This window comes from Emys orbicularis, chromosome 3 (genome assembly GCF_028017835.1).
Source record: "Emys orbicularis isolate rEmyOrb1 chromosome 3, rEmyOrb1.hap1, whole genome shotgun sequence".
Classification (NCBI taxonomy): Eukaryota; Metazoa; Chordata; order Testudines; family Emydidae; genus Emys; species Emys orbicularis.
In genome coordinates this window covers 26,423,974-26,436,219 of record NC_088685.1, presented here as the reverse complement: position 1 = coordinate 26,436,219, position 12,246 = coordinate 26,423,974, and the positions used below count along the sequence as shown (strand labels likewise).

Sequence of the window (12,246 nt, the reverse complement as noted above, 5' to 3'; positions counted from 1 at the left end):
CCTGTTCCCTGCCATCTGACCGCCCCGACCCCTATCCGCCCCCCCACCACCCCCCTGAACTCCCCTGCCCTCTATCCAACACCCCCTCCCTGCTCCCTTACCGCGCTGCCTGGAGGTGGCTGGCGGCGCTACAGCCACGCCGCTCGGCTGGAGCCAGGCCACACCGCCACCGTGCAGTGCCTGGAGCACCGGGTCAGGCTGAGCTTGCAGCCCCCCTGCTTCCCGCAAATCAGCTGTTTGCGCAGGAAGCCTGGGAGGGCTGAGAAGCAAGCGGCGGCTTCGCGCTCAGGCCCAGGGAGGCGGAGCAGAGGTGAGCTGGGGCGGGGAGCGGTTCCCCTCCACGCCCCTCCCCCCGGGTTACCTGCTGTGGCGCGGGTGGCTCCCCCCACCCCAGCTCACCTCCGCTCCGTCTCCGCCTCCCTGGGCTTGAGCGCGAAGCCACCGCTTGCTTCTCTGCCCTCCCAGGCTTCCCGCGCTAACAGCTGATTCGCGGGAAGCGGGGGGGGGGGGGGGGGGGGATGGGGAGAAGCGGGGCAGAGTGTTCAGAGGCGGAGGCGGAGCGGAGGTGAGCTGGGGCCGGGGAGCGGGGCGGAGAGCTGAAGCACCCATGGGGTCGGCTCCTAAGGCGCCACTTTTGGATAATGTGCTCCGGGGGAGCAGCCGCTCCCTCTGCTCCCCCCCAGCTACGGTCCTGGTCACTTCAACTTACCGGTTGTTAAATTTAGAAGCCCTTTTAGAACCGGTTGTCCCGCGCAGGACAACTGGTTCTAAAAGGGCTTCTAAATTTAACAACTGGTTCCCGCGAACCGGTGCGAACCGGCTCCCGCTCACCACTGGAGACTCCCCTTGCCGCTCTCACCCTAGGAGACAGAGACCTCCCAGCAGGGCTGGTCAGTGCGGCCAGGGAAGGGGGAAGGGTGTGGTGGAGTGAGTGTCTGGGAGATGTGTGGGGGGTGCTGGGCTGTGAGGGTGTGGAGGGCGCTGGGCAGTGGGGGAGGTTTGTGTGTTTTGGGGTGCTAGGCAGTGGGGGCCTGTTGGGGGGTGCTGGGCAGTGAGGGAGATCTGTGTGTCAGGGAACTGGGGGGTCTGTGTGGGGCATTGTTTAGTTGTGGTGGTGGGGCTGTGGGGAAGGGCACTGGGAGGGAGGGAGGAGAAATCTGTGTGTATTGGGAAACTAGCGAGTGGGGGGAACCCGCGGGGCCGGGAGGTTTCGGCCCTCAGCTGTTTTCTTTGGAGTAATATGGCCCTCGCCGCTTTACGAGTTGTGCAGGCCTGCTCTAAAGTTTTACTTGTTTTGTTTTTGAGTGCAGTAATGTAACAAAAAAATCTAGATTTGTAAATTGCACTTTCATGATAAAGACCATTGCACTACAGACTTCTATGAGGTGAACTGAAAAATACTATTTCTTTTGTTTATCTTTTTTACAGTGCAAATATTTGTAATAAAAAATAATATAAAGTGAACACTGTGCACTTGCTATTGTGTTGTAATTGTAATCAGTATATTTGAATACGTAAAAAACATCCACAAATATTTAAATAAATGGTATTCTATTCATAGTGCAATTAAAACTGCAATTAATCATGTTTTTTTTAATCGGGTGATTAACCACTATTGATTTTCAAAATCATTTGACAGCCCTAGTTATTAATATGATTGTATATTTAATTACCCTAGCCATGTAGAGGTTTATTATGTACCCTTCTTCTCAAATGCTGTTAGCTTTGTTTGTATCACTATGTACACTACACAAGCAGAAGACAATACCAGCAACAATACAACAGGGCAGAGCTCAGTCCCATCCCCACTCCTAATAAAAGTACAGAAAAGAACACTGCACTTCAGGTTCTACCTGAAAGCAGCAAATAATCCCTTCAACATAAGACAATGAATCAACACTATTCATACCTATATATTGCTCCCTACTGCAACACCACTAACCTCACAACCAATGGAGCAAACAATCCCAAGAAACCTCATGACACTAGATCAGCACCTAAACTCACACAACCACCCCAAATTAAAATAAAATGTCCTCCTGGTACATAATTATCACACTAACAGACTACCTCACCCCAGTATAGAGTGCAAACTAGGATAGACATTTAACCAATATAGAAGAATCAGAGACTATACACTAGAAGAGGATAACTGGGAGACAAATGACAGTTCAAACCCAGAGAGGAGAGACAGTCGTATGTTGGACATTTCAACAGAAGATAAGACATTTCCACAAATTACCAGAAAAGGTAAGGCTTTCTATGAAAAGGTGAGGAAAATAAGAAGCAGCCTAACCCTGGGTGAAAGAAGTGCAACTGCAGAGATAATCACAGTACACAGAACCTTGCAGCAGATCCGGAATGGATGACAAAACTCCAAACAGGTTATGAGGGCCGATCCTTGGCAGAATGAACTAATTTCTGACAGATACAGGAGGATTCTGTCTTTTTCTTATGCTTTGACAACATTTATTGCACTGACACGATGCAAAGTATTACTGAACAAATACAAACGGGAAGGTGTCTATTTTGTTAATGCTCAATCTTTCCCTTGTTTTTTAAACAAACAACATGACATCTTTACAAAGAAAAACAAGAAGAAGACAGTAACATTTTAAATTAGTATGTAATACTACATTCTAGTGAAATTGGGCTGAAAGTTAAGAAATATATATACACAACAAAGAACGTTAATCAAAATTAAGTTTGTTTTGATAACACCACAACAGGTCACCATTAATCAATGTTGTACTGTATAACTAAATTAAAATCACAACATACAGAAACCTCTCTATCTTGTTTACCACTGAGACGAACATTAATGAAAAAGCAGAAGTTTGTATAAATAATTGTTTTCCTTTTCTGTAGTTAAAAAGACTTTTTAATGAATGTTTGCTCTAAATATTTAGGAACATATTTGGTTTAGTTTTTGGATAAGTCCACAAAAATGTTCCCGATAGAGAAATGAGAAAATTAATACTTACTTCCATTGTTTCCAACCACAAAGTTTACATTGGATCCAAACTGAAAGGGCCCCAACATTGAATGGCACATGAAGTTCTTCAATTGGATGCTTTCAATTATCCCCACTTCCCCCGAAGTCTACAGAAATATCATGAAAATGACATAAATCAAATGCACAAAATTAATGAAAAAAAACTGAAAGTGAGTCACGTAGAATGAGAAATTAAAATGAGAACATGGTGATAAAATGGTAATGGTAACAAAAGTCACGGATACTTTTGTAGCCAAAACAGGACAACAAACAGATGGAAGGGCTTTAGGTGGTGATATATACAAACTACACAACAATATGAAAATTTATAGTTGGTGGTGTAATTCAGTCATAATGTAGTATTAAATGCAAATAGTTATCAAAATGCTTCACTTATCAAAGATAGTTTTAGGGTACATCTACACTGCATATTCCTTTCTGTGGCATGTAGAGTATATACACCACGGACACCCCTCCAGCATGGATATAAATAGCAGTGTAGACCAGGGGTCGGCAACTTTTGGCACGCGGCTCGCCAGGGTAAGCACCCTAGCGGGCCGGGCCAGTTTATTTACCTGCTGACACGGCAGGTTCGGCCGATCGCGGCCCCCACTCGCAACCACAAAACCACTGGCTGCGGTTCACCGTCCCGGGCCAATGGGGGCGGCAGGAAGTGGCGCGGGCGAGGGATGTGCTGGCTGCGGCTTCCCGCCGCCCCCATTGGCCCGGGACGGCGAACCGCAGCCAGTGGGGGCCGCGATCGGCCGAACCTGCCGCGTCAGCAGGTAAATAAACTGGCCCGGCCCACTAGGGGGCTTACCCTGGCGAGCCGCGTGCCAAACTTTGCCGACCCCTGGTGTAGACGATGAGTCACCGTGTAGGTGAATAAAGACACTTCCTGAACCCTGTGTGTATGCACCTGAATATGTACCCTAAAGGACTCTCTACCTGCCCACACAGTGCCTCCCTATGTACACTGCCATTTTTAGCAGTGTAGTGTCCTGCTGTTCGAGTCTTTCCCCACAGCAGGGAGGCAGTGGGGAAAGGCGCCAGCAGCTCCCCACTTCTGGGGACACGTGTACCTACACACAGCAGTGTGGATGCAGCCAGCTTTTCACTGTGGCGTGTAGGTACACAAGAGGTATTCAGTGTATATATAGCCTTAGTTTTTTCCCTTTAAGTTATCGAGTTATGAACATCTTACACAGCATGCTTTTATTATTTAGCTTCCATGTGGTATAATATTCTTCATACACCATATAGATTTTTTATTTTCTTTTTTTGAATAATCTTTACTCTTTTTAAACAACTTTCAAAGTTGGGAAGACGGAGCTGAATTTAGAAGCAGAAGGGATAATCCAGTGGCAAAATGTTGATATATATTTTGTTAGAAAGTTTTTAGGGTAAAGCCAAAGCTTTGGGAATGCAATACTCATTTCTCTGCACTTTTGTTTCCTAGAAACAAATAATTGTTTTAAGCATATATAAAGGCCACCTGTAACTTGAGTTCTTACATCAGACAACACTGCATTTGAAGAACATTTCTTCTTAAAGCATTTTTTCTTAAAATATTTATCTCGTTATGACTCAACTACTCTAGAGAGCAATAAGGATGGCATTTATCCTCATTTTATTTTAAATTAGCACTTACACAAAAAATATATTTCAAAAATATGATTATATTTTGATGGTGTCACAAAGTATTTGGGATATGTTTAACAAGCTACAGTGGCTCCAACTGCTCCTTCCGGGTCACTCATTTATCTTTTAAATACTTCCCTCCCACCCACCCCCCACTTTTGTGCAACATAAAAATCACAACTTGCCCAACATATCTGGTTAGTTTTTGGATGACTAACCAAACATTTTATTTCCTTAACTAGGTTGCCTATGTTTTTTGCCCTCAGAAGTAGTCTTATTATATAATGCAACTGACTGTGGTTGCCAGTGCAATTTATGATTTTAATTTTAAACAATGCTTAGTTGCCATGAGTATGTATTGCACAAATTATTAAAGTTACATTTAAAAATAGTACTCTTTACTGTCTATTCCAAAGGACAACTGGGGACTGCAACAGGCTGTGGAATTTACAAAAGGATCAAAACAGAATGCTTCAAGAAATTGTGCATCTGAAGCCAAAGAACAGATCATTATGGTTGATAGCACCCTAAAAAATTATTCCAGAAGAAAAATGTTTCCTCAAATGTAGTAGAGGACAACTGAAGAAGATATGATAGAAACATCACTGGTAGCTTTATTTTCATATTGTTCCTTCTGCAGCCTACATGCAAGACACATTGCTTTACAATCAACCTGACTCAAACAGCACAAAGAAAGAAGAAGTGGGACCGCTAAACACCGAGGATGGAGTGGAGGTTAAGGATAATCTAGGCATGGCCCAATATCTAAACAAATACTTTGCCTCAGTCTTTAATGAGGAGGTTAGAAATAATGGTAGGATGACAAATGGGAATGAGAGTATGGAGGTAGATATTACCACATCCGAGGTAGAAGCCAAACTCGAACAGCTTAATGGGACTAAATCAGGGGGCCCAGATAATCTTCATCCAAGAATATTAAAGGAACTGGCACATGAAATTGCAAGCCCATTAGCAAGAATTTTTAATGAATCTGTAAACTCAGGGGTTTTACCGTATGACTGGAGAATTGCTAACATAGTTCCTATCTTTAAGAAAGGGGAAAAAAGTGATCCGGGCAACTACAGGCCTGTTAGTTTGACATCTGTAGTATGCAAGGTCTTGGAAAAAATGTTGAAGGAGAAAGTAGTTAAGGACATTGAGGTCAACGGTAATTGGGACAAATTACAACATGGTTTTACAAAAGGTAGATCGTGCCAAACCAACCTGATCTCCTTCTTTGAGAAGGTAACAGATTTTTTAGACAAAGGAAATGCAGTGGATCTAATTTACCTTGATTCAGTAAGGCATTCGATATGGTTCCACATGAGGAATTATTAGCTAAATTGGAAAAGATGGGGATCAATATGAAAATTGAAAGGTGGATAAGGAACTGGTTGAAGGGGAGACGACAACGAGTCGTACTGAAAGATGAACTGTGAGGCTGGAGGGAGGTTACTAGTGGAGTTCCTCAGGGATCGGTTTGGGGACCAATCTTATTTAATCTTTTTATTACTGACCTTGGCACAAAAAGTGGGAATGTGCTAATAAAGTTTGCGGATGACCCAAAGCTGGGAGGTATTGCCAATACAGAGACGGACTGGGATATCATACAGGAAGATCTGGATGACCTTGTAAACTGGAGTAATAGTAATAGGATGAAATTTAATAGTGAAAAGTGCAAGGTCATGCATTTAGGGATTAATAACAAGAATTACTGTTATAAGCTGGGGACGCATCAGTTGGAAGTAACAGAGGAGGAGAAGGATCTCGGAGTATTGGTTGATCACAGGATGACTATGAGCCGCCAATGTGATATGGCCGTGAAAAAACCTAATGCGGTCTTGGGATGCATCAGGCGAGGTATTTCCAGTAGAGATAAGGAGGTGTTAGTACTGTTATACAAGGCACTGCTGAGACCTCATCTGGAATACTGTGTGCAGTTCTGGTCTCCCATGTTTAAGAAGGATTAATTCAAACTGGAATAGGTACAGAGAACGGCTACTAGGATGATCCGAGGAATGGAAAGCCTGTCTTATGAAAGAAGACTCAAAGAGCTTGGCTTGTTTAGCCTAACCAAAAGAAGGCTGAGGGGAGATAGGATTGCTCTCTACAAATATATCAGAGGAATAAATACCAGGGAGGGAGAGGAATTATTTAAGCTCAGTACCAATGTGCACACAAGAACAAATGGATATAAATTGGACATCAGGAAGTTTAGACTTGAAATTAGATGAAGGTTTCTAACCATCAGAGGAGTGAAGTTCTGGAACAGCCTTGCAAGGGGAGCAGTGGGGGCAAAAGACATATCTGGCTTCAAGACTAAGCTTGATAAGTTTATGGAGGGGATGGTATGATGGGATAGCTTAATTTTGGCAATTAATTGATATTTGACTATTAGCGGTAAATATACCCAATGGCCTATAATGGGATGTTAGATGGGGTGGGATCTGAGTTACTACAGAGAATTCTTTCCTGGGTGTCTGGCTGATGAGTCTTGCCCATATGCTCAGGGTTTAGCTGATCGCCATATTTGGGGTCGGGAAGGAATTTTCCTCCAGGGCAGATTGGCAGAGGCCCTGTGGGTTTTTCGCCTTCCTCTGCACCGTGGGGCAAGGGTCACTTGCTGGAGGATTCTCTGCACCCTGAAGTCTTTAAACCATGATTTGAGGACTTCAATAGCTCAGACATAGGTTAGGGGTTTGATACAGGAGTGGGTGGGTGAGATTCTGTGGCTTGCGTTGTGCAGGAGGTCAGACTAGATGATCATAATGGTCCCTTCTGACCTTAAAGTCTATGATATATTTATACCAGTTTGCTTATTTACTCTTTTTTAAAACTGTCATTTCTAACAGGACACACATCTTACCGACTGCGAACTGGAATTACTGTCAGACTGCAACTGTGAACGTTCTTCTTCATCAAGCTCATCATTAGATTCATCTGTGTATTCTTGTCTTGGCCTTTTGTGGAGTCCAGGTTCTGAAAAGCTTTCCTCTTTTCTCTTACCCATAAGTACTGAAAAAAGTATGTAAATTGTAAGTTCCAGTTAGCTAAATGAAAAATATCACAGATTGTAACACACAGGTCTATATCGACGTAAAAATATGGATGATCACAAAGAGCAAACTGACAGAATCAGCCCACTTTTGAAGCAATATTGACAAGTCCCAGTAAAACAAAGTGAAAATTAAGTCAGACAAAAAGAAAAATTTTTGAAAACCTAAAGCTGAGCAAACCCAACAGAGGCATCAGTGCTGTTACAATTATGGTAATGATGAAAATTGGACTATAAATGGATAGCTCCTATTCAACTTAAGAGGTTTGGTTATGACACTAACCAAGTACACATTGTACTGGAATTTATTTATTACAAGAGTACCAAAGTATGGTTAGCACTACACAAAGCATGGGGGGGAAGCACACTTCTGCATCAAGAAGGAACAATAAAGCTTCAATCATGAAAACACTCATGCACATATTTAATTGTACGTATCTAAGCATTCCCACTAACTTCAGTGGGTCTGCCCAGTAAGTAAAACTAAGCCTGTGCAGAAGTCCTTGCAAGATCCGGAAATGTCAACAGAAATGTCAACAGTTTCAAAATAATTCTCCAATGTTAAAAGATTTCTAACCGGTTAAGTTCTTCTACTCAAGCTCTCAACTTTGTATGCCACAGGATTTACTTGAAAAATACCTTTCATGCACATACAGCAAGGGCACAATTCTACAAGTTGCTAAACACCTTGTGCAAGGTGCTTAGAAGCCCTCAACACTGAAGTCAACAGGTGTTAAGAACACTCAGTACTCACCTCTACAGGATAAAGCACTACCTGGCAGACAATGAGTAGTTTTAGATTTTAATAAAATACAAAATTACCAGTCTTAAAGAATTTAACATATCCAAAGTTAACAGAGCAAGTGAAGTTACTCAGCACGTGAGGCTCGAGAAAGAGAAATCCCAAGTGCATACAAGTGGCTCTGTCATTAGACCATTAAGACACTTGACAAGTTTACAGACAACGCAGAGGCTATGCTGAAAGCCATATTCACACACAGCCTAAGGACAACAAAATAGTATCAAGGAGGCCTTACACCAGGGTTACATCTGTTCCATCCTACTTCCTGTTTGACTGAAGAGAGAAAAGACAACAGATAAAGGCAGAAAACGGTAAAATCACCTCACCTGCTATCAGTAAGAAAGCCGGGCTTACTTTGTCATTGCTGAGACAAAGCCCCCTTTCATACATTTCTGAAATGAACCTGACACAGGTTTTAGATGTTGTGTAGAATATAATATTAGAGAATTAGCATTAACTTAAGTTTGGTTAAAGAAATATGTGTTGTAAAGAAAAACATATGCCAGTGTTATTTCAGAAATTAGTGTCTAGGAGAACCCGCATGCAAGGGAAAAACTGTTGATCAGCAAGAAGGAGCGAAGATATAGGGAGAAAAGGCTTCGGTAAATCTTATCTGAATTAAGACTGGAAATAAAGGTGAATTATCTCAAATTGTTTTTAGATGAAGTAGATAATTGGCAATGACATCACTTGTTTGTTAAAGGGTATTAAAAAGTAAGGGTTCATTGCTAATACCTGCCTGACCAAGTTGAATCTGACCAATATGGTCTAAGCACTCCTAGTTTAGCCCATTTGTAAATATCTTGATCAAATGTTTATAAATGTTTTATATTACTATTTGGACATAGTAAATTACTTATTTTGACTTTTTAGTCATGTTTAGAGCAACTGTATAAATATTATTTGGCCTGTGGATTTAATAAAGGAATTTATGGTTAAACTGGTGTTGTGATAATACACTGCATAAATAATAATTAAGGCCAAGATTTTGTCATGGACATTTTTAGTAAAAGTCACAGACAGAGCATGGGCAATAAAGAAAAATTAATGGAAAATACTAAAAATATCCATGACAAAATGGGAAGCTGCTGGGCAGCTGCAGGGCGTGGGAGGCTGGGAGCTCTAGGGGCCCCTACCACTATGGGGACTCGGAGCTCCAGGGTCCCTCTCCACCTGCGGGGAGCTGCTGGGATCCATCTACTGCCCGTGGGGGTCAGGAGCAGTGGGGATCCCCCTGCCGCTTTGGGGGCTGCGGAGTACTCCCGCTGTCCATGGTGGTTCAGAGCTCGGCGGCCCCGCTACCTGAGGTGGCAGGGGTACCCTGCAGCTCCCAGCTACCGAAGTCACGGAGGTCTTTGGAAGTCACAGAATCCATGACTTCTGCGACCTCTGTGACAAAATCGTAGCCTTAATAATAATTCTAGCATGCTGTAATCAAGTAAAGATTAGGGCTGAGATTTTCAACGTCACCATTAATTTTTATGGGAACTGAGCTGACCAATTCCTTTAGGCACCTTTGAAAATCGCACACTGTGTCTAAGAGACAAACAAGTGTCACAATTTAATTATGATATTTTCCTATGGAAATTATAAGCAATATAACTGTGAGTAATGAAACTTTTAAGACTAACATTAATGAAAAGAAACAAAGAATACAGCTAAACTGGTTAATTTTCATTACTGAGGCCTCATCTATTCAGGAGATTAGCTCTGATTCATCAGTCAGTGGACAGTAACCAGTGTCATGACCAAATTTGTCCTGCAGATATGGAAATATTAAAAAAGAAATGATATTTTTCCTTCAAAGAGTAGAATACTTTACATCCCAAATGAAAGTGTAATAACATGGACTGAATGATCATCACACTGTTCACTTCAGCCACTATAATTGATGACAGTATTTAGACAGTATTTGGTCCTGCCATGAGGGCAGGGGACTGGACTCGATGACCCCTCGAGGTCCCTTCCAGTCCTAGAATCTATGAATCTATGAATAGCAATTTAGAGTGGATTTTCCTTGGGGAGGTAGAGGAAAGTGTGGAAATTCTCTCTACTCACCCTTTTGTTACCAGAATTATTTGTTCCATGGCTCTGAACATTCAGTAGCTGTCTTGCTACAGTATATTTCTTTCCCTCCCTCCCATATATTTCTGAAGTGATCTTTCACTAAGTATAACAATACACTATTCGCCTTCATCGGCAACTCTTGAGTTTTCAGTGGCTTCTCCCTTATTCTATCCTTTTCTGGTGATTTTACAAATAATTGGAAAGTTATAAATGGAGCACCAGAAAGAAATAACCATTCTTTGTCCTAATGGTAAAAAAAAAAACCACATCACTTCTCACTATCTGTTTTCCCTTTATTCCCCTTAAAACCTATAAACCAACTACATTCAAAACTTCTTGCTTAAACAACCCTTTCAGCGGACAGGGGGCTGCAGACAGGGAAGTTTGAGAGGGAGGCTTACGATGGTTAGGAAGACCCGTAACACCTGTGCCAGCACTGCTTCTGTCTCCTCCACCTGCGCCTGTAGCCAGACAGAGCGCCTGAGCATGGATGCTTCTACCCAGATCCTGGTGTGGTTTTGCAGAGACTGTAACTTGCAATTTCCACTTACTGATATCCAGGCTGGGGGGACCATCCAATGTGAAAGGTGTCTGCTGGTGGAATCTCTCAGGCAGCAGGTGGGAGAGCTACAGGAGGAGGTGGCTAGGTTGAGGAGCATCCGAATCCACGAGCAATTCCTGGACAGTGTCCATGTGGAGACAGCTGAGGTAGCTGTCCCAGTACACAGGACTGCTGATACACCACTGGTGGAGGAGGAGATGGCTCAGGATGGACACTGGCAGCTGGTTACTTCTGGCAGCAGGCAGTGCTCCATCCCTGCTCCGAACCCTCCCGCCATGGTAATAGGTAACCGTTATGCTCTTCTTGATACAGGAAAGAAGGAATCACTCCCTACAGTAAAGGAGGAGAAGCCTCGTACCCCTAAAGCTGGGAGGTCCGCTGCCACCACTGCGAATAGGAAACGTAGGGTAGTGGTGGTCGGAGACTCTCTGCTGAAGGGGACGGAGGCGCCCTTCTGTCACCCTGACATTTCATCTCGGGAGGTATGCTGCCTGCCGGGAGCCCGTATCCGAAATGTTACGGAGGCATTGTCGAGGATTGTCCAGCCCTCTGACTACTACCCCATGCTACTCATCCATGTGGGCACAAATGATACTGCGAGGTGTGACACTGAGCAGATCAAGAGTGACTACAGGGCTCTGGGAGTACGGGTGAAGGAGTTTGGAGCGCAGGTGGTATTCTCTTCGATTCTTCCTGTCAAAGGTAGGGGCCTGGGCAGAGACAGATGCATCATGGAGGTGAATGTCTGGCTGCGAAGATGGTGTCGCCAGGAGGGCTTTGGCTTCCTTGACCACGGGATGCTATTCGAGGAAGGACTGCTAGGCAGAGATGGCGTTCACCTTCCGAGGAACATGGTAAGTGGGGAACATGGAGACCTGGGAGATGGGTCGGAAACAAGAGGGAGTGTGGGCTATAATGGCAGAGAGAAAGGAGGGTCAGGGCAAAACTGGGAGGCAAGATCGAACCAGTATCTTAGATGCCTATATACAAATGCGAGAAGTATGGGTAATAAGCAGGAAGAACTGGAAGTGCTAATAAATAAATACTACTATGACATTGTTGGCAACACAAACTTGGTGGGATAATACACATGATTGGAATGTTGGTGTGGATGGGTACAGCTT

At 43.4% G+C, this 12,246-nt stretch overlaps 1 protein-coding gene across 1 annotated transcript in view; it reads right to left on the bottom strand.

The window, feature by feature from the left end:
* Window positions 1-12,246, bottom strand: part of SMC6 (structural maintenance of chromosomes 6) — a 99,736-nt gene that overhangs the window by 79,389 nt on the left and 8,101 nt on the right. Inside the window, exons 2-3 of the mRNA XM_065400934.1 lie at window positions 7,503-7,651; window positions 2,985-3,102 (exon numbers count right to left, since the gene is read on the bottom strand). Of these exons, the coding sequence (XP_065257006.1) occupies window positions 2,985-3,102; window positions 7,503-7,646 (262 nt within the window). The 5' untranslated portion in view covers window positions 7,647-7,651. The remainder of the gene's footprint in view (window positions 1-2,984; window positions 3,103-7,502; window positions 7,652-12,246) is intronic.